The sequence below is a fragment of the Carica papaya genome, chromosome 2, assembly GCF_054855325.1.
Source record: "Carica papaya isolate Zhongbai chromosome 2, ASM5485532v1, whole genome shotgun sequence".
Classification (NCBI taxonomy): Eukaryota; Viridiplantae; Streptophyta; class Magnoliopsida; order Brassicales; family Caricaceae; genus Carica; species Carica papaya.
Window position 1 is genome coordinate 3489419 of NC_142310.1, and position 20835 is coordinate 3510253.

Below are 20835 nucleotides of genomic sequence, written 5' to 3' on the forward strand. Positions count from 1 at the left end.
CCATCATCTTTTAGTCCAAAACGCCACCGTTTAAGCTCTTTTCTTTTGCCTGGTTGCTGAAAAATGGCTAGAGAAACAGAGCTGCCGAAACGTACACCGCGGGGGCAGAGAGGGGAAAGGGAGATGCGATTTGAGATAGAGGAAAGCAGAGAGTGATTTAGGGGAAAATAATGAGACAGTGAGCCGAGAAAATTTAGGGATTTGGGGAGATCTTCTAGGTTTTTGGAAGGATTGAGATGGAAGGGTGAGGTATAAGAGAAATAGAAGGAGAGAGTGAGGGGAAGACAAGAGAGATTATCAGCAGAGGAAGAACAAAAAGAAGGGGGCAAAAAAAAAAAAAGAGAGACAGAGAGGAAGCTGAGTTCTCAGTGTCTAGGTATACTTCATCTTCTTCCAAATTTCATTTTCGACTGTAATTTTCTGTGTCTCATACTAGAAATTGTTTGAATGTAGTGCTCGTCGATCACAATTATCGTCTTCCTTATAGAATGAAGAGTTTCAAGTTTATGTTTTGTGAAATCTATTCAAATCCCCTTGCTTTAGTTGAGACGCTATTAATCAGGATTATATTTTGTTATGGGTTGCTTTTGGCTCTTTATTATTATGATGTCATTTCATCATTGTTTGGAAGCATTATCCTTTCATTCTCACGAAGTTCACTATTATCTCATAAGGTTATAGGATGTTCATGAGCAAGTGGTATTCATTTGGTTAATAGATGTCACGAAGTTCACTGTACTGCTTCCTTTTGTTCATTTTATTTCTCTATTTTTACTGTCTTGATCCGAGCTAAGAAAGGGAATCTAGTTAAGCTTTATCTCCTTTTTGTTTGTTTTGTTTACTGCTTGAACTCTAAATCCTAAATCAAACAATGAGCAGAATAGCTTTTCAACCCGATGTCAACGGTATAAAGGATAATGCTTTCAAAGGATGTGCAGAATAGATTTTGAAACAGATGTCAACAGTAAAAAGGCAATTGGTTGATTGCTTGGGTGTTTGCGCTCTGTACTGTTTAGCACGTATTTTGCAACCGATTGCTTTCATTTGAACCAATACAAAATGTGATAAGCTTGGTATGTATTTTTCTCTTATGTTTACTGTCTGAAAAAACAGCTTGCATACCCTACACCAGTCTTGCATATTCTGTTTCTTATTTTACATTTCTAAAGGGTCTGTTGAATGTATTTTTGGTGTGCTTGGTACATTCACATGGTCAAAAGTATAACAGATAACAAGAATAGTAAATAGTAACATGAAAATTTTCAAAAGATAATGAGAAATAAAAAGAGTGACTTTATCTTGCTGGCTTGGATTAAAATGATATGGGAAATCGTGATGTCCATTCTTCTGCCAAGCATGAAGCAATGGAGAATTTTGAGGAGATGACCAATGGTAGAATTCAACTAGGTTTTTTAGTCTTCTTTCCATTGTTTCTTATTTTTTATTTTCAATGTATTTTAACCCGTAATTCCCCATATGGTTCACAAATATAATTATTAATTTTTAGATTAATGTCATACTCACACATCAGAGAATAGTTAAATTATTGAGAATGCATGCAAAGCACTTTTAGTATACAGTGAGGTGCCTCACACCTTCGTGTCCTGTGTTATTTTGGACTCAGATCTCGGATTTTGACAAATGTACTATTTAGCATCTGATTCTGCTTCTAGTCGGATCAGTGACAGCTCCTTTTAATTGTAAATTTTTTTAAAATTTATGTTTCCAGGAGTCCTTTGCCTCGTGTCGCTCCCATTGTGACACTGCCAATAGAGAAGAGGGGACGGACATTGATGCTCATAGCAGCAGGAGTTTCACTTTTAGATAGCTCAGCTATACAGAGTTTCCGCTTCCCAACATGCGTGCTTTAGCAGCCCAGCTTAATACTGTTATGATCCCTTCCACTCTTTCAACTTTCCAATTTGCAGGAACATTCTCAGTTTTTCTGTTTGTTTCCTGATAAATTGCTTTATGAGTTTGTTATAATTCGTGCATTAAATATTTTTGCAGTACTTCTTTAGAAGAAATTCTGGGTATTTGCGGTCTTGCAAGTTTTCATCCTTTAATAGAAAAGGTTTCTCTTTTTCTTAGCTACATAACTGATTCTGTTCTATTTTTCTCCTCTTTATTTTCATGCTTCTCTTATCTGTTTTCCTTTGATCCATAAAGATCAACCTAGAGAACTGCATGAATATGATACTTTACATGAGGAATTTGTTGGAAGTATTTAACTTTTTATGATTTGTTTTTTAATTTGGCTTGCTATGGTCCCATTTTTCTCACTGTTGAAAGTTGCTTGAATTTATAGATGAACTGTCTATGGAAGAGGAAGCTGAAAGGAAAATTGGATGGTTACTGAAACTGATTTTTGCAGGGACTGCAACAGTTGTTGCTTACCAGTTCTTCCCTTACATGGGTAAGTAAATTTCTTTCCACTCAGTATTTGACTACATTATATTCTGAAAATTGGTTGTAAAATGTAAACTCACCATTTTATGAGATCATATTGCTGAAAATTGGTCCTGAGATCAGCATTTGGCTGGATTTTATTGCTGAAAAACCTATTTTTCTGATACGCACACTGCTTTGCTGTTTCAGGAGATAATTTGATTCAACAGTCTGTATCACTGTTGCAAATCAAGGATCCTTTGTTTAAAAGAATGGGAGCTTCACGATTGGCACGTTTTGCAATAGATGGTTAGTGTCCTTTTCTGAACAGAAGTGATACAGTTTTAGAACTTTGTCGAGAATACTCGAAAGATACCTTTTTTTCCCTTGATAACTTTAGGCAAATGATGCAGTGTTATATAGCTACATTGACTACGTGGCATTTAGAAATGTTTGGGAAGAACAAAACCTAAGATTTGGATCCTACCTATAGATGCTACCAATTGAAATTAATAGAGCATGTATCAAATATTTGCCATTTGTTATTTAAAAAAAATAGGATTTGCCAGTTGTTTCTTGACTGCATCTCATATAATATGTTTTGGTCTCCTTTTTTTTTATTTCATAGATGAGAGAAGAATGAAAATAGTGGATATGGGTGGGGCTCAAGAGCTCTTGAATATGTTGGGAGCTGCTAAAGATGATCGCACACGGAAAGAAGCTCTAAAGGCTCTTGCCGCCCTCTCGCTCTCAGGTTTGTTTTGCTTTTTTTTTTTTTTCATTTCTGTTAAAATATACACTTACAGGATCACATTATTGTTGCAAATCAGGCAGTGCATCTATAACATGCATGTATAGGCAGATATGTTTAACTTTTCATTTTTTGTATCAAATTCTTGTGTCATTATAAGTCTATGAGAGGCTTCAAACATTGGACTCTCTCAAAATCCTTCCTAGTCCTTATTTCCATGAATTGATTAAGGTGTTTAAGTGGGGCTGACAGAATCTTTCAATGTTTGAGGCTTTTTTTCCCATTGCAAAGAGGAGGGTCAAACCATAGTTGAGTTGAGAAATTCCTATGGTTTTTAAATAAATGCAGATATATTTCCTAGGTTTACATCACGAATTTCTCCAAGAGGTTTCTTTCCAAATAAATAAGCTTGATCCTCAACTCTCCATTGAATACGCTAATAATTTTCTTGCAGTGTGTTAAAGATAATGAATTCTTGGGGATTCATGATTTGTTTGTGCATCTTTTGTTATGAAGATGACTTTCGCATTGGCCTTCCAAGTATAAAATAATTAATTGTTCTTTTGAAATAAAAGTATAAAATAATTAATTGTGTTAATAGTTTCAAAAAACTCTTATGCAAAATAATTAATTGTGTCAATAACTTAAAAAAACTCAGAAAATGACTCAATCTATTACTTACAGATCAATACACTCCCTCATGCACAAACTTGCTAGGTTGGAAGCTTGACGAGCACAAGTCCTCCATGGCTTGTGCTGAAATCTAAGTAACTGAAATTGAAGGTGGCAGTCAAGATTCAAATTGTAAACATTTGGCTCTCAAACTATATGAAGTAATTTAGTATGAGCAATTATTCTAGAAGTGTAAGTTAATAGAAAATATTCACTCTATTATTTATAGAATAACACCAAAAATTGGCATGTCGAAGGTAATAACTCAAAGAAACATTTTAGTTGTTTTTGTAGAAAAGCAAAAGGTATATTATAAATTGAAACTGGATAACGTAGAATATCAAGAAAAAACCTAAAACATTGCCATAGAAATAGTTAAATGAAAGGTCATTGCCAAGTAACTGCTAAGCTCATGCAACTAGGGCATATGGAAATCCTTGCTGTTAAACTTAAGTTCCTAGATCGTTTACCAAGGACGTTTGAACAATCCACATTTTTTTTTTCCTTTTCCTGGCAGATGGAGCTGTTGATACTTTACATCGAGCTGGGGGAATCTCAGTCGTTAAGTCTATTCCAGATTCTATTGAGGATGCTGATGTTATGAAATACAAGTCAAGCTTGCTGAAAAGATTTGAAGACTTAAGATATCATACACCGTCTTGAGTTGTGGTAAAGTATTTTCGGGTTAAAAACCTTTTCTAAATGTTGCAGGAGGCTAGAGTTTTGAGGGATAACTCTCTTGTATCTTTCTATTCAATTGAATAATGTTTCACTTACTATAAAAAGTCACTAAAAGTAAGATAATTATTGGGAGATATGATACATCTAAGAGACCTTAATATACCCACCTGAGTTAGAATCGATTTATATGGAGTGCATAGAATGCTCCTAGCAGACCCTAGTGCTTCCATTGTACTGCAAGCAAGTTAAATTCTGTATTCGCATAGAATATCATGATCCTGCTGCATGATTGCATGCTCACACCAGATCATTCTCATCTTCAATCAAAATAGAAATAGAAAAAAAAAGAAAATTAATCTCAGAAAGAAACATTGAAAATCAATTGCTTTTCATACCGGCTATGATTAATTCAGTCAAATATAAAGGAATATGTAAGTTGTATCTGCTTTTGAAGATTGCCCTAAACCAATTTGGTCAATTAATGAAAGAAGCATACCAAAGAGTGCCTTGAAAACACTATCCAGACTGGGATAATTGTGGTGAGATGAACAAGAAAATGGCATGAGAAAAGTTTTTCTAAGATTTGAAAATCCCATACAATCATATTCAATTTGATGGAATTGTTTCATTTTAATCGAGATTTTCTATGATTTCGCGAACGAAGGGTTATTTCTTGGTTTCATCTATTCGTTAATAATTTAATTATTTTTAGATAATAATAAATAGAAAGAATGTTTGTAAGCAGTTCTATTGAAAGTAGGAACAGATTCAAATACTTATAAATAAGATAGTTCAATCTTTGTTAAAACGTATTACCGGATTATCCCCCTGAAGTATGAAGTTCTCTTTCCAGGAAATTTTCTTTTACCTAGCCAATATAAGATATATAGAAGGATACAGTCTTCTTTAATCATGAAAAAGGATTTTATCAACTAAACTACCTACTATACATCAATTTTCTTCTGCTTTCAAAGATAAAATTATCAAGTGAGTGCCTTACCCATTCTTGAAAGCTTTCTGGGAAACTCCATGGCAACTCCTCAGCCTTTCTAATAATTATCAGTGAGAATGATTTAATGCTATACATAGTCTGTGTTTTACCTTCTTCCACGGCTATGAACATTTTTGTACACAAGTGTCCTAGATTTGTGTTTTGGTACTTAGTACAGCTTCTCTGTGTTGTTCTAACGTCCTTGGTCATTGATTAATCAAAGAAATCTTCTTACATATTTAGAGAAAGAATCAAGCTAAGCTATATTACATAAATCAAACACCGACGAAAAATTCACATCTGCGCTGGAAAATTGAAGAATACAAGCACTACAAGATCTTCAATGCAAAAAAGAATCATGACTTGTTGCCCATAAAACTGTATATATTGGTGGAAATTGCAATTATGCTTGTTGCAATAGCCAGAACTATCATTATCACCGCTATAATTCTATCCTTGGAGGTTGATATGCCATGAACATCCCTGTCATTACAAAAGACGAAAATAAGAATCAGAATAATCCGATTAACCACAATTTGATCGATAGGCAAAGTGCTCTTCTGGAAAAGTACCTTAAAACGATAGCGCCCGGGAAGATGAAAGCGAGACAAACTGCAGTAGTTGATCCCAAGAACTGGAAAAGGTACCAAATACTTGGGACAACAATGGCTAAAAGGTAAGAAAAACCGAGTAGACTAACTGTAAGAGCGACAAATCTGGGAGTGTCTGTTGCCAAAGGAGGCCTCTTCGGGAAAAGGAACTCGTCCAGGTTCGATCTTAAAGAGAAATTCAAGAGAGGATACACAAGAACAAGATGCAATGCATAGCTTAATCGGACTATGTCATTAAGTAATGAGCCTACAGCAGTATCTGAATTTTGATCGAAGTTAACAAGTATGTCCTCCATGATTGATTCTCCGAAAAGAACGTACCCGAAAAGGCCTATGGTGAAGTATATTGCAGCACATAACAGCAGCGAAATTCTCACTACTGATATCATATCAGAAGGCTTGCTTAGTTCAGACCCAATTGGATGAACTGCAGGAATGATCAAAAAAGCACTTGTAAAGACACCAGAACTGATAATTCGACAGACAAAAAATTTTGCTTGTTCTTACCATTAAAATGAAATGTGAAAGCTGTAACGATAACTGGGACTGCAGTAAACAAGTTTAAGAAGGAAACTCCATTGTCCAATTCAGGAAGCAGTCTCGGGTTCTTTGTTTTGCCTTCCACGAGTGCAGTTATTGCCAAACCTGAGGTTATACCGACAAATATAACAGCCAGTAGAACAGCTACTGCCGAACTGCAGCTCAATGATTCTGCGGAATGAAAAACAGTCATCATCGCCGTATCTACTTAAACCTGATCGTATAATGATAGATATTATAACTCGAAACATTCTACTCTATTACCATTATAAGACTTATGTAACAGCTGAAATCTAAATACCAGACAAGAGGAAACCCGAGGGGGAATGAATTACCTACACGCCGGAGTAAAACCAGTGGAAGCATTACGAAGATAGTGATGAAAAGCAATGCGAAAACCCGCGAATTCCACCAATGAAATCCGAACCATTCTTGCAGAACACCCAGATGAACAGATCCTTCAGGCTGATTCCCACATAAAACATCCCCTGACAAAAAAAGAAACCAAAATCTACCCATTAAAAAACACAGTACTAATTCAGATCAAGACAACTAAAACAAGCTTCTTGAATCTTAAGCACTCACCAATGATGATCAAGTAAACAATCAAGCATCCAAGATTAGTGATCATCACAGATATTTGAACAGCAACAGATCCTAGCCGTCCAAATGACTCCCTCATGACACCAGAATATGTAGTGGAAACACCAGAATACGTAAATCTCATCAAGAATTCCACAGAGATATCAACCAAACAGCCAACAATCACAATCAACACAAAAGCTGGAATCACACCAAGCACTTTGAGGGTGGCTGGGATTGACATAATCCCAGCTCCAATTATACTCGTGGATACATTAAACACAGCCCCGGACAACGAAGCTTGCCTCCCCGGCTTCCGGTGGTCTGGTAGGAGCGGAACCTCTGATCCAGATGCCGGAGACATTCCTCCGGCAAGATTGAAAAGTAAGTTCTTTTCTTTTTTCTTTGTTCTGGGTATGTGTTATAGCATGTAATGGTAGAATAATGTTTGTCATATATATAATAATACAAGGTTCAAACCAAGATCAAATGAACTTGAGTTGTTTAATGACCAAAATCAAATCATTGGATTGATAATTGGAAAAATTAAATGAAGGAGAGAATCGGGATTGGTCTGTTTAGGAAAATTGTGGAGACGACAGGTTGGAATCATATGAAATCTTATAAAAGAAAATGTATATGGACGGAAAAAGAGGTGGTATGAAGGGTCCAGTTTGGATGGCCAAGAACCAAACAGGAGATTGATTGTCTCTCTGTGTACCATGAATTTAAAGACATTAACGTACTAAAAAAATATTATATTAATTTTTATGACAAAATTACTTTTTAATGTAATTATACAAAAAAGTTGAAGTTACATAAAAAAAAGAGAGAAATTTCCAAATTAATTTCATAAAAATTCTTAATTTATTTGGAATATAAGGTGTAAATTGAAGTTAAAGTTGTGATCATTGAAAAATCAAAGCTAAAATTAGTAAACAGAGACAGAAACCATTAAGACATAAGATTTAGAGCTTATTCATACGTACCCTAAATCCAAAACTTGAAAAAGACCTAAAGCTAATTATAAATTCAATCCCATACGTAAAGATTCAAGTTTATCAGACATCCGAGCCCACTAACAAAATGGTACGTCTATGTCTCTGTGTGTGTGTCTTTATGTGTGTGTGTGTTTTTGTATGTACACATCTATATATAGGATAAAAATATATGTATATGTGTCTACATGTGTATACATATGTATATATATATATATATATATATATATATAGAAAGAGAGAGAGAGAGAGAGAGAGAGAGATTTGAAATCTCGCCCGAGAAAATTGAAGTCATGCTGTGAGTTCCAACAAAATTTCAGAAAATGGGTTGAAGATATCCTCCATGTTGCTTTTTACGGCTAAATTTCGACAAGTTAATCTTTGATTATTTGAGATTATGTAGAATCAGATTTATTAATATATAATTATAGAAGAGCTTAATTATTTGTATGCTTAATAATCTAATTAATTGTTTAAGTATACCCTCTAGCTAATTAACAAATATATCTCTCCACTTCAACGAGAAAGAGACCAAAAAAGTTTGATAATGCACGTAATCTTAAGTGGGTCCAGCCCGTGTTATACAAAAAGATAATATATATATATATATATGACTGTACATATAAGAGAACCGAGTAGAAAAAACTAGTCCAGCCGGTATTTTTTAACAGTGAATTTGATTCAGAATCATGGTTTTTCCCTTCTAAATTGCAGAGATTAGCACAAAATTTTGTGTTCTTATGTTTACTTTTGCACTAATTTATTTCAAACTTGGTAGTTAAATTTTTCTATAATTGAATTTAATTAAATTTACAGGATTGATATTATCTAAAGTGCAAAATACTATTCATCTTTTATCGATTCATTGAATCCGAAATCATCGATACAATTTGTACAAAGGATAAAGAAAAAGAAGAAAATTAACTCAATTATCGAAGATCGTATCCGAAATAATTTACATATCTCGATTTGAAATAAGTCATCTTGATTTAATTAGCTAATTGCTAATTTGGACTTTCTTTTTCCAGTCAACTCAGCAAGCTTGTGTAAATTGCAACTGCACTTGTCATCACAGCCAAGATAATCACTAGTATTGCAACAACCTTATCTTTCTTTGTTGATATTCCATGTACATCCCTGTTAAAAACCAAGAAAAGTTCTCTTCAAATTTTCAGTAAAATACTTCAACTAAATCGACGTATTTAAATAATTTAAACAGGGTATTTTCGGGAAAAGAAATCGAAGAGTGGAGGAAAACAAAGAGAAGAGAATTTGTACCTTAAAACAATTGCAGCAGGAAATATAAATGAGAGGCAAACAATGGTTGTGGATCCCATGAACTGGAAAAAATACCAAATGTTTGGGAGGGCAACAGCTACTATGTAAGTAATTGTAAGCAAACCACAAGTTAAGGACACAAATCTGATGGTGTCTAATGCCAAAGCAGGCTTCTTTGGGAAGAGAAACTCATCAACATTTGCCCTTAAAGAATAGTTCATAAGGGGGAAAACCAACGCTAGATGGATCGCGTAGCTCAAACGAACTATGTCATTGATTACTAGGCCGATGGATGAATCTGAATTCTGATCGAAATTCACCAGCATATCGGGCATGATGGCATCACCGAAGAGCAAGTAACCGAAAAAGCCAATAGTGAAGTATATTGTAATGCAGATGAGTAAGGAAATTCTAACAGCTAAGCTCATATCAGATGACTTCTGAAGCTCTGCCTTTATTGGGTGAACTGCAGTTCATTGACAACAAAGTATTCTTTCGTTATGAACTACACTATATATCTGTTAAGTTTGTAGATAATCTCTTCATTTCAGAATATATTAACTTACCCACGACATGAAATCCGAAGCCTGTGACGAAAATCGGAATTGTTGTGAAAAGATCAAGCACTGAGACTTTGGTAAAGTCTGGTATTAGTCTTGGATTCTGTGTTTTTCCAGTCCATAGAGCATGAATTGCCATTACTGAGCTTATCACAACAAACACTATCGCAAGTCCTATGGACACTGCTGAACTATGCCTCAGCGAGTCTGCAATTTTGCAACATAACCCATGTAAATTCTTACAATTCTTATATATATATATATATATATAAAATGTTAATGTTGAGGAAATTAAATCATCAATATGCACAATCACAAAGTAATGAGTAAAACAAGAAAAAATATAAAATTTACAGAGTTCAACAAGTATCCCTACAGCTACAGGCAAAACTAAAGAGTTTTTCCACTCCGATGAAAAATAAGAGTACATCACGTATAGAGTTGTATATCCTTGTACACACATAGTACTAAAATTTTCCTTAAAATATTCTCTAAATATACACAAAAAATTCTCCTAATCATGTCAGAAAGTATACGACTCAATCAATTGTACATTTTAGAAAATCTTGGTTTATTAAGAGAGAAATCGACTTACCCACTTGGCGTAACAAGGCCAATGGAAGCATAACAAAGAGAACAACAAGGAGAATCACAAAAGCTCTTGAGCTCCACCAATGAATTCCAAAAAATTCTTGTAAAATTCCTGTATGTATGCTTTCTCCAGATCGATTTCCACAAAGAACATCCCCTAACATAATTGCAATATAAATAACTTTGTCAAAGCAGGATTAATTTGCCCTAAATCAACACAGGGCCAAATGGGAGGACCCATCACCCATCACCCATTATTGATAAGATAAGAACAAGAAAAAGAAAAAGAAACCGAAAAACACCATTGAAGAAAATCCCAGAAGCTTACCAAGAATAATCAGATAAATCATGAGGCAACCAAGATTGGTAACCATGACACAAATCTGCACTGCAACAGACCCAAACTGTCCAAACGACTCGGCCATTAACCCACCATAGGTGCTGCACTTTCCAGACTGAGTGAACCTCAATAAGAACTCCACCGTCACCTCCGTGAAAAACCCAACAACTAAAATCGCTATCAAGCCGGGAATGACCCCTAGCGTCTTCATCGTGGCCGGAACTGACATAATCCCGGCGCCCACCATTGTCGTCGAAATGTTGAACACTGCACTTGACATCGTTGCACATCCTGTAGCTTCTTGAAGGAGAGGGATGCCAAGGATTGGATCTTGGCTGCTGCTGTTACTCTTCCTCACCATGCTTGGAAAAATGGTTCTTCTTTTGACTTTTGATGGAAAATAAAATGGTGTTCTTCAATTCCAGGATTCGGGACATGAAGAGATGCCATTATAGAAGAGAATAATTTAATTGTTAGATGTTAGAAAAATACAAAATATAATAAATTAGTTGATGCCAAACAAAATGGTATTGTTCAAATATATTAAATATATTGCTGAAAACAAATAAAACTTACTTAATTTCGTATGCAGAATTTCAAAGTTTGTTGGTAGATAATATTGGCACATAAGAATTGAGTGATGAGTGGAAGTTGTCCATTTCTTTTTTGGACCATATGTATATATATATATATATATATATATATATATACATACAATTAACAAAAGAAAATATGAAATGGGTTTTAGTTTAACACATTAATTAATAACTAGAATAAATTAAAATACAAAATTTTAAGCATTCCTAACTTTCTATTGTTGAAAAATATATTTTTAAGCTCTTAGGATTATTAATTAGAGAGAAAATTTGATCTCTAATAAACTTTTAGAAATGTCACCTACCCTTCATTTTAATATATAATATATACATATATACATTATGATATTAAAATCTAACTAAAAAAAAAAACACGTGCTAAATAAATTACAATAGTCAAATATTTATAAAATTTTAAATAATGATAAGATCAAATTTATCTAATGCTTATCTACAAATAAAAAGATTTATACAGTATTAATTAAGGAGATAATTTAAGTATTTACTTAATTATAGAATCCAAGTTTATGATTAATTTGGGATTGTTTGTATTTATTAGTTTGTTAAAAGTGAATTTAAATTCATAGTTTGATCTGTAATTATTTTTTAAAAAATTTTAAAATTTACTTCATAACTTTTGTATTATTATAGTTAATTTTATACTTATTTATTTTTTAATTTGAAATCATGATTATAATTTATATTAAGGATGACGATAAAAAGAAAATTAAGATAATTATTAAAAAATATATACGAAATAATCAATATCTGAATTTGAAGTAAATCGTCTTGAGATCTAATAGCTAATTTCTAATTTCTGACTTTCCTTTTCCATTCAACTCAGCAAGTTTGTGTAAATTGCAACTGCACTTGTCATCACAGCCAAGATAATCACTAGTATTGCAATAATCTTATCTTTCTTCGTCGATATTCCATGTACATCCCTGTTAAAAATCAAGATAAATTCTCTTCAAATTTTTCGTAAAATACCTCAATTACGCTGACTATATCGATCCTTTTACGTGCTTAAATAATTTAAACAGGGAAAAGAAATCGAAGAGTGGAGGAAAACGAAGAGAAAAGAATTTGTACCTTAAAACAATTGCAGCAGGAAATATAAATGCGAGGCAAACAATGGTTGTGGATCCCATGAACTGGAAAAAATACCAGATGTTTGGAAGGGCAACAGCTACAGTGTAAGTAATTGTAAGTAAACCACAAGTTAAGGACACAAATCTGGTGGTGTCTAATGCCAAAGCAGGCTTCTTTGGGAAGAGAAATTCATCAACATTTGCCCTTAAAGAATAGTTCATAAGGGGGAAAACCAATGCTAGGTGGATCGCGTAGCTCAGTCGAACTATGTCATTGATCACTAGGCCGGTGGATGAATCTGAATTCTTATCAAAATTCACCAGCATATCGGGCATGATGGTGTCACCAAATAGCAAGTAACCAAAAAAACCGATGGTGAAGTATATGGCAATGCAGATGAGCAAGGAAATCCTAACAGCTAAACTCATATCAGATGACTTCTGAAGCTCTGCCTTTATTGGATGAACTGCATTTCATTGACAACAAAGTATTCTTTCATTAGAAACTACATTACAATACACCGTGTATATGTTGAGTTCGTAGAAAATCTCTTCATTTCACAGTGTATGAACTTACCGACCATATGAAATCCGAAGCCTGTGACAAAAATCGGAATCGTTGTGAAAAGATCAAGCACTGAGACTTTGGTAAAGTCTGGTACTAGTCTTGGTTTTTGTGTTTTTCCAGTCCATAGAGCATGAATAGCCATTGCTGAGCTTATCACAACAAACACTACCGCAAGTCCTATGGACACTGCTGAACTATGCCTAAGTGAATCTGTAATTTTCAAGTATAATCCAATATGTATCACGTAAATTCTTTCATTCCTTACAAATATATACATATATACACAATGTTAAAATATTATATGACTCAATGAATACTGGTTTATTAACAGAGAAATCTGACTTACCTACTTGGCGTAACAAGACCAATGGAAGCATAACAAAGAGAACAACAAGGAGAATCACAACAGCTCTTGAGTTCCACCAGTGAATTCCAAACAATTCTTGTAAAATCCCAGTATGTATGCTTTCTCCGGATCGATTTCCACAGAGAACATCCCCTAAAGAATTCGAAGTTTGTCAGAGTAGGATTAATTTGCCTTAAATTAACACGGGGCCAAATGGGAGGTCCCATCCCCCATCACCCATTCTTACAAGATCAATTACAATTTGAAAAACACCATTGAAGAAGACATTAATGGCAGAAAAATCTTGGAAATTAAGAATCCTAAAAGCTTACCAAGAATAATCAAATAAATGATAAGGCAACCGAGATTGGTTATCATGACACAAATCTGCACTGCAACAGACCCAAATGGTCCAAACGAGTCGGCCATTAACCCACCATAGGTGGTGCACTTGGCAGACCGAGTGAACCTCAATAAGAAGTCCACCGTCACCTCCGCCAAAAACGCAACAATCAGAATTGATATCAAGCCGGGAACGATTCCTAGCGTCTTCATCGTGGCCGGGACAGACATAATCCCGGCGCCGACCATCGTTGTCGAAACGTTAAACACTGCACTTGACATTGTTGCACCTCCTGGTTCATGATTAGGTTCTTGGAGGAGTGGGATGTCAAGGATTGGATCTTGGCTACTGTTATTCTTCCTCTCCATGCTTTGGAAAAATGGTCTTCTTCTTTTGACTTCGGATGGAAAATAAAATGGTCTTCTTGAATTCCAACACTTCGAACGTGAAGGGATACCATTATAAAAGATAATAAATTTAATTAAAAAAGTACAAATTATCATAAATAACTTGTCAAAATAATTTTTCAAATACATTAATTTGGTATGCAGGAATTCCTGGTTTGTTGGTAGATAATATTGCCGCGAAAAAAAAGGATTAAAAAAATCAAATAAAGAAATTCAAAATAATAAATAAATTCCCAAAAAATGAAAAAAAAAAATTGTTTATCCATTTAATTCGGATAAGATTAAGAAATATGTTTAAATTAATATTTCTTTTTTTGTCAAAAAAAAAAAATAAACCATATATATATATATATATATACACACACACATTAACAGAGGAAAATATTGAATTGTTTTAGTTTTAAACATTAATTAATAATTAGAATAAATTACGATAGTCAAATATTTATAAAATTTTAAATAACGATAAGATTAAACTAATCTTCAATTATGGATATTGAAATTGGTTTTCTGGGCTGCCCTTTGGGCCATCGCGGGTCAAAATAACCCGACCCGTAAGACTTTTCCAAACGGCCCAACCTTGACATTAACAATTTTAAGGATATTCACTTTTCCTTCTCAGCATCAACAATCTCCGTCGTCATCACGGCAACTACTCTTCATTTTCTCTGCTGGGTTTTTCATTTTTTCTCTTCAACCAGCAAAAACATATTATCTGAAAATAGAAAAATTTTAAAAATCAATTGATTGGGAAAAAAAAAAAAAATTTAAGGAAAAAAGAGACGAGAAATTGAGGGACAGGAAAAATGGGGGATCAGTTAGCTCGAGGAGAGGAATTCGAGAAGAAAGCCGAGAAGAAGCTTACGGGTTGGGGATTGTTCGGCTCAAAATTCGAGGACGCCGCCGATCTCTTCGACAAGGCCGCTAATTGCTTCAAGCTTGCTAAATCATGTATGTATTTTATTTTTATTTTTATATTAATGTTTGTTGGCTTCCGTCTGTCTTGTCGTTGTTGTTCATTCTGTGGTCTGTTTGTTTCCCGAGAAAAGTATTGCGATATTATATCGCGGAAACAGAAACATCGGATCTTGTAAAGGGATTTGTTATTATCGCTTATGCAAATTGTCGATGACGCATGTTTTGATGTTGATGAGTTTCTGGTTATCCGATTTTCGGTAATGCGTTTCGAGTTGGTTGTTTGGCTTGTCTTTTTGCTACTTTAGGATTTGTTTTCCGGTCATTGCTTAATGATCAGATAAATAGTTTGTGTTCTTTTATCATGCTTTTGGGGTTTTTCATGTAGGGCTTATTTTGGTTGGTTTTCGATGGAAGGCTTCAATTTTAGATCTTATTAATTGATGATGTGTGATAGATGGGAGAGTATTTTGGTGTGCAATGATTTGTTTGACGTGCATAGGTTTCAGAATGTGAAATTAGATGAAGTGTTTAAAGAACTGACACTTTGTTGTAATTATATCAATTACAAGTTGTTCTGCAGTGAAAAGGAATTGACTGAAGTAACTAAAAATCTTACAAGTTCATTTGGTGATTTTGATTGCTAGTATTACTTGATGAAACAGATTTTGGGGGATTCGACCTTTTGTTATTGGATCATTCGATTCTGACCTCTGAATGAGGAGTTAAACCTTGTTTTATAGAGGATACAGACTGCGATTTACTCATCATCTATTTTTATTCTTTTAGGGGATAAAGCAGGAGCAACTTATGTAAAGCTGGCTAACTGTCATTTGAAGGTAACTTATTGATCAATTGGCAAATTGTACCTTTACTTCACATTCTATCTACAAATGGAGTATTCTGTAAACTAGCACAATGATGTTGATCGTCTTGTTTTTTATCTCAAAAACAAATGTTGATCTTCTTGTTTGTAGTTGGATAGCAAACATGAAGCTGCCCAAGCTTATGTTGATGCTGCACATTGCTATAAGAAAACTAATACAACTGGTAAGTACAGCGCTGCTTTACTTTGTGGCTTTTTAGCGGTGGCAAATATAGATATTTAGGACTAATATGGTTTTTCATTAATGTGTTTGTTATGTTGATGTTGGTATTACATTCTTTGGATGTTGGTTGCCTAACTGTCATTTCTTACAATATCGATGTTCTTTGCATCTCATATGCTTATTACATCTCTAGTATTTGGTTTCCTCTGGGAATATAACCTCATTGGAAATTTATCTTCTTGCAGAATCCATAGCTTGCTTGGACCAGGCAGTAATCTTGTTTTGTGACATTGGACGGCTAAGCATGGCTGCAAGATATTATAAGGTACTTTAAGCTCTTTGTGATGGCACATGTTTGTTAATTGTTTCTTTTTTTTAGAGAAGAAAATGACTTGGGAAGATTGCTCTATCCTTTTTTCCCATCCCCCTCTTTTCTATTATCTTTTTAAATCTAGGGGTTATTGCAAAGAGTATGGTTTTAAGAATTTCTATGAACATGTTATGACTTGTCACTTTTTTTAAAATTCAGGAAATTGCGGAGCTTTATGAGTCTGAGCAGAATCTAGAGCAAGCTATTGTTTACTATGAAAAATCAGCTGATTTCTTCCAAAGTGAGGAAGTAACCACTTCTGCCAACCAATGCAAGCAAAAAGTTGCCCAGTTTGCTGCCCAGCTAGAACAGTAAGAGCACCTATTCTTGCAGAATCATTATGTACCATTGCATTTAATCATCTTGGATCTCTCATTTGTACTAAGTAGTATGCTAGTGCAAAGTTCTTTGGTAAGAGGATAAAAAAAGGTAGATATACATAATAATTACTAGTATCACTGTAAATATTAAAATGCTGTTTCATTTATAATTTATTATTTATGCAGCTATGTTTTATATTTTATGGTTGATTTATCATGGTATGGCAAATCTTTAAACTGGTACTTCATATAGGCCAATCATGTCCGAATACCATGCATGTTTTGGCCACACATCTTAGGAAGGCCTTGGATGCAATGCAATCACTTTAGAACTTTTAAGTGAAATAATTTCACAGGGAATGTAATTACATCCTGACTCCTACCAGTACGAATGTGGTAGAGATGGTGGTCCAATTATCTTAACAGTGCCGTCAATTTGTATGTGATATTGTTACCAGGCTTCTAATCACAGACTGTCGTTGATAGCACATACAGTTAATGCATATATTTCTTATTTCATTTTCTAATGTATTTTTCAAGTAGTTACAGGATAATCATAGCAAGAAGTAGGATGACAAAAGAGAGCTATGAAATCCATAAACATTTCATTTACCTTAGAGGGATAATATTACTTATTAAATAATGCCTGAGAAAGTGCTGAGAAGAGTCTGCTTTTTTCTTCTTTGAGAAAGAGGGAGATGGAGGTTGACAAGGTTGCTAACTGGGATTTGAATGACCTGCTTACAATATTATTGCAGATATCAGAAGGCAATCGAAATTTATGAAGAGATAGCAAGATACTCCCTCAACAATAACTTACTGAAGTATGGAGTTAAAGGTCATCTTCTTAATGCTGGCATTTGCCAACTCTGCAAGGGCGATCCTGTTGCCATAACTAATGCATTAGAGCGATATCAGGTCTGAATTTTACTATTTTTCTTCCATTATGAAGTGTCTAAATCTAGTCTTTCCACCACCTTTGAAAATCTAAATTTTTTTTAGGTCTAAGAAATTTCAATGTTCAAGTTAATTTTCATATCATGCTAACTTTTTGCAGGATCTGGATCCAACATTTTCTGGAACACGTGAACAAAAACTCTTGGAGGTGAGTGATGATTGGAGGATTTTTTTTCCACATTATCCACTATGTTTTTTATCTCCTTATGGGAGCTTTCTGTTAGCAGATGGTTGTTAAAATATGTTGGATATCAAATAGTTCAGTTTTTTCTGCTCTTTTTTTCCTTTAAAAATGTTTGTTATGATTAGTTTGCGAAGCATTTTTAATACTGATGTTGCTTCTTGTAGATGGAACTAAATTAATGATCTGGCAATCATGCTGTCTTCTTTTTATCATTTTCATATAGATAACTTCTTTTGTGTCAGGATATTGCTGCTGCTATTGATGAAGAAGATGTCACAAAGTTTACTGATGTTGTCAAGGAGTTTGATAGCATGACCAAATTGGTACATCCTCTTTACCGTTAAAACCTCTTCTTATTAAAGCAGCAGATAGAGGGTGTTAAGTTTGTTGGAAATAATAAGACATAATTGCATTTAGAATATTATAAATGATCTGCTATCTAGCATAATGCACTCACCAGTGAAATTGTAACTGTGGAAATCTTTCAAAATGTGTTTTTTCCTTTCTTTTTTTCAGAAATAAGGTTGAGGTCAATTGTTTTAAAACTAAAGTCCTTGTTGGACAACTTACTTCGTAGCACTGGAATTTAGGCTTTGAATTCAAAGACTAATGCAGAAGAGTAAAATGAGGCTAATCATGGAGGGAAAATCACTCATTAAACAAAAATCTAGTGCCGCTGAGAGCCATGTTTAAATATTTATCTAATTTGAAAAAGAAAAGGCTAGATTTGATGACACTTCTGAATAGTTTATTATATAGTTCAGAAAATATCAATTTTATCTGGTCACAGCCACACATAAATCTTTTTATGTCTCTTAGAACTTTAGATTTGATAATAGAGTGATGCATTATGTGTCAAGAATAAATCCCAATTACCTACTTTCCCTTCTACAATGTTTCAATACTGCTATTTTCTGATGATATTACTCCGATGCTGGATGTTGTAGGATCCCTGGAAGACAACGCTTTTGTTGAGGGTAAAAGAAATGTTGAAAGTCAAAGAGATGGAAGAGGATGATCTTACATAATAATTTTTATTTCAATATGTGCTTCTGGCGTTTGTCTGGATGACTGTACTATTATACTATGAGCTTGTGTTGACTTGCATCACTTCACAGCTTCTGCCTGCTTAAAAAAATGCATTTGATTTGAGTTTTGATCAGTGTGTTCTTGAATGATGAGCAAATACTTTGTAATCAAGTGACAATGTTTTCTTATCTTCTCATATCCTCCTTTCCGCTTTCGTATGAAAGCGAGAGTGAGATAAAATGCTGGATAAACTCGATAGGGTTGAACCCAAAAGGTTTATGGTCTTTTTTCTTACCGCCTTTGTTTGCTGGTGAGATCCTGGTCTTGGTTGCTCCTAAGTGATAGAATTAACTTTACTCTGATCTTGGTATGTTTCATCAGATTTTAGAAAGATCCAACTTGGGTGACTTAAATTCTCCTAACCTGGGTTTATATGTATAGAACCACGAGGTGGTGGTCTCAGTGTTGAATATAAAGGGTAAGTGCTTATGAAAAATAATTATCTAATTTCTGCCCTTTTAAAAAGACTTGTTTAACAGGGGAAGGCTTCCTCCTTCATAAAAGATACAAGATTGTGTTAAATTTTTTTTTTTTCAATTTATTTACAAATTTTTTGTTGACTTTGTTATGTATAATTTTATATAATTTGTTTTATTAAATATTTATATCAGCACTAATTTAACTAAAAATTAATGCAATAGAAAATAAAACAAAACATAAGTAGTTAGTTGGCCTCAAAGAGTGTCCCGACCAAGCAACTACCAGATTGTTCTCCATTAAATATTAAAACTTTATTATGTTTCAGATTACAACTAATTGAAAATTCATACCCAAAACCATATGATTTATTATTTGTACTGCCCTGCTATTTAACAATTTATTTGTTAAATATTACCCATTTAGCTTCTTAAATACAAAATATTAACACATAACGGAGTACGTATTCTCTGTCTGAGGACATACTAATTAATTGTAATTTTTACAGATATTTTCAGCTTCCTTCCTTCCTTTTTTATTTTTTATTTTTTATTTTAATATACGCGTATGCCTGCTGCTCTGTCTCTCCGCAGTCAGTCAGCCGCCCACTAGCTCAACTTGGTCGCCTTTGGAGTCTCTGCCAACCAAGAGCTTCACTTTCATCACGACAAAAAGCAAGTTACAAGCCTCTTAGAAAGGTGGATGAACAGTTTCTAGCTTTTGCAGTTACAACTTTTTTTTTTTTTTTTTTTTTTTTTTGCTGAGGTTTTGTTCAGCCATTTCTGCTGATTAAATCCGGTTGCTTTAATGGAAGAACTTATTATACAACTAGCAACAGTTTTGACGGAGAGAAACACCCTTTAAAGTTTCTTACCTCTTTTTCTTTTGTCAATCCTTTTAGGTATTAGTATATACTTTTCTTCTTCATTAGGTTCTCATCTTGACTTTTTTATTTTTCTTTGCTTCTTCATTAGGTTTCTCATCTTGAATTCTTTATTTTTCTTTTTTCATTCGTGATATGCATAAGCAAGTCCAGCTCAGATTCTTTTTCTACCCTCTTATTTTTTCTGGGTGACTTGCTTTATGGGTGCTTTTGGGAAATTCTTTGTAACGAATCTGTCTCGGGTAAGCATCGATCTTGACCGGTTATGGGAGCTGAGCAACTGAAGGCTACTGCATCCTTCGTCTTTTTCCTCCTTT

General features: G+C 34.1%; 5 protein-coding genes across 8 annotated transcripts; 2 read left to right on the forward strand and 3 right to left on the reverse strand.

Moving 5' to 3' along the window:
• The first annotated feature begins 63 nt into the window (after positions 1–63).
• On the forward strand, positions 64–4678 carry LOC110819310 (ARM repeat superfamily protein). Of its 3 annotated transcripts, none has more exons than XM_088212765.1 (8): positions 64–376; positions 880–1073; positions 1730–1888; positions 2011–2074; positions 2309–2416; positions 2599–2697; positions 3017–3142; positions 3824–4297. In XM_088212765.1, the coding sequence occupies exons 3-8, from the start codon at positions 1859–1861 to the stop codon at positions 3904–3906; spliced, it is 510 nt and encodes a 169-aa protein (XP_088068891.1). In that variant the 5' UTR covers positions 64–376; positions 880–1073; positions 1730–1858; the 3' UTR covers positions 3907–4297. The 3 variants fall into 3 exon arrangements, with proteins under 3 accessions (XP_088068891.1, XP_021904146.1, XP_021904147.1); XM_022048454.2 differs by lacking the exon at positions 3824–4297 and adding an exon at positions 4329–4678 and having other exon boundaries at positions 68–376; XM_022048455.2 differs by lacking the exons at positions 880–1073; positions 3824–4297 and adding an exon at positions 4329–4678 and having other exon boundaries at positions 68–376.
• A 993-nt stretch (positions 4679–5671) lies between these two features.
• On the reverse strand, positions 5672–7916 carry LOC110819311 (amino acid transporter AVT6C-like). The gene is made up of 5 exons (XM_022048456.2): positions 7220–7916; positions 6970–7122; positions 6602–6805; positions 6056–6521; positions 5672–5966 (listed from the first exon to the last, which is right to left on the reverse strand). The coding sequence occupies exons 1-5, from the start codon at positions 7578–7580 to the stop codon at positions 5840–5842; spliced, it is 1311 nt and encodes a 436-aa protein (XP_021904148.1). The 5' UTR covers positions 7581–7916; the 3' UTR covers positions 5672–5839.
• A 1122-nt stretch (positions 7917–9038) lies between these two features.
• LOC110819272 (amino acid transporter AVT6C-like) lies at positions 9039–11669 on the reverse strand. 2 transcript variants are annotated; one of them, XM_022048401.2, is made up of 6 exons: positions 11560–11669; positions 10972–11396; positions 10648–10800; positions 10059–10259; positions 9493–9958; positions 9039–9351 (listed from the first exon to the last, which is right to left on the reverse strand). In XM_022048401.2, exons 2-6 carry the CDS (start codon positions 11342–11344, stop codon positions 9243–9245), a joined length of 1302 nt encoding a protein of 433 aa, XP_021904093.1. In that variant the 5' UTR covers positions 11345–11396; positions 11560–11669; the 3' UTR covers positions 9039–9242. The 2 variants fall into 2 exon arrangements, with proteins under 2 accessions (XP_021904093.1, XP_021904092.1); XM_022048400.2 differs by lacking the exon at positions 11560–11669 and having other exon boundaries at positions 10972–11507.
• A 649-nt stretch (positions 11670–12318) lies between these two features.
• LOC110819354 (amino acid transporter AVT6C-like) lies at positions 12319–14359 on the reverse strand. Its single transcript, XM_022048516.2, has 5 exons — positions 13917–14359; positions 13585–13737; positions 13248–13448; positions 12672–13137; positions 12319–12523 (listed from the first exon to the last, which is right to left on the reverse strand). Exons 1-5 carry the CDS (start codon positions 14293–14295, stop codon positions 12415–12417), a joined length of 1308 nt encoding a protein of 435 aa, XP_021904208.1. The 5' UTR covers positions 14296–14359; the 3' UTR covers positions 12319–12414.
• A 589-nt stretch (positions 14360–14948) lies between these two features.
• On the forward strand, positions 14949–19346 carry ALPHA-SNAP2 (alpha-soluble NSF attachment protein 2). The gene is made up of 9 exons (XM_022048523.2): positions 14949–15285; positions 16039–16088; positions 16227–16299; positions 16544–16623; positions 16828–16979; positions 17747–17906; positions 18046–18093; positions 18372–18452; positions 19077–19346. The coding sequence occupies exons 1-9, from the start codon at positions 15141–15143 to the stop codon at positions 19155–19157; spliced, it is 870 nt and encodes a 289-aa protein (XP_021904215.1). The 5' UTR covers positions 14949–15140; the 3' UTR covers positions 19158–19346.
• Positions 19347–20835: the final 1489 nt, after the last annotated feature.

What these genes read in the sequence shown, in the direction of transcription:
- LOC110819310 (XM_022048454.2), top strand. Translation starts at nt 1,859, where the DNA reads ATGCGTGCTTTAGCAGCCCAGCTTAATACT. An exon ending in TAGCAGCCCAGCTTAATACT is followed by an intron (nt 1,889 to 2,010) that starts GTTATGATCCCT and finishes ATATTTTTGCAG; the next exon opens with TACTTCTTTAGAAGAAATTC. An exon ending in TTCATCCTTTAATAGAAAAG is followed by an intron (nt 2,075 to 2,308) that starts GTTTCTCTTTTT and finishes TTGAATTTATAG; the next exon opens with ATGAACTGTCTATGGAAGAG.
- LOC110819311 (XM_022048456.2), bottom strand. Translation starts at nt 7,580, where the DNA reads ATGTCTCCGGCATCTGGATCAGAGGTTCCGCTCCTACCAGACCACCGG. An exon ending in GGTTTTACTCCGGCGTGTAG is followed by an intron (nt 6,806 to 6,969) that starts GTAATTCATTCC and finishes TTCATTCCGCAG; the next exon opens with AATCATTGAGCTGCAGTTCG. An exon ending in CCGGGCGCTATCGTTTTAAG is followed by an intron (nt 5,967 to 6,055) that starts GTACTTTTCCAG and finishes TTGTAATGACAG; the next exon opens with GGATGTTCATGGCATATCAA.
- LOC110819272 (XM_022048401.2), bottom strand. Translation starts at nt 11,344, where the DNA reads ATGGTGAGGAAGAGTAACAGCAGCAGCCAAGATCCAATCCTTGGCATC. An exon ending in GGCCTTGTTACGCCAAGTGG is followed by an intron (nt 10,260 to 10,647) that starts GTAAGTCGATTT and finishes GCAAAATTGCAG; the next exon opens with ACTCGCTGAGGCATAGTTCA. An exon ending in CTTCGGATTTCATGTCGTGG is followed by an intron (nt 9,959 to 10,058) that starts GTAAGTTAATAT and finishes AATGAACTGCAG; the next exon opens with TTCACCCAATAAAGGCAGAG.
- LOC110819354 (XM_022048516.2), bottom strand. Translation starts at nt 14,295, where the DNA reads ATGGAGAGGAAGAATAACAGTAGCCAAGATCCAATCCTTGACATCCCA. An exon ending in CATTTATTTGATTATTCTTG is followed by an intron (nt 13,738 to 13,916) that starts GTAAGCTTTTAG and finishes CGAATTCTTTAG; the next exon opens with GGGATGTTCTCTGTGGAAAT. An exon ending in CCTGCTGCAATTGTTTTAAG is followed by an intron (nt 12,524 to 12,671) that starts GTACAAATTCTT and finishes GATTTTTAACAG; the next exon opens with GGATGTACATGGAATATCGA.
- ALPHA-SNAP2 (XM_022048523.2), top strand. Translation starts at nt 15,141, where the DNA reads ATGGGGGATCAGTTAGCTCGAGGAGAGGAATTCGAGAAGAAAGCCGAG. An exon ending in TGGCTAACTGTCATTTGAAG is followed by an intron (nt 16,089 to 16,226) that starts GTAACTTATTGA and finishes TCTTGTTTGTAG; the next exon opens with TTGGATAGCAAACATGAAGC. An exon ending in ATGCATTAGAGCGATATCAG is followed by an intron (nt 17,907 to 18,045) that starts GTCTGAATTTTA and finishes AACTTTTTGCAG; the next exon opens with GATCTGGATCCAACATTTTC.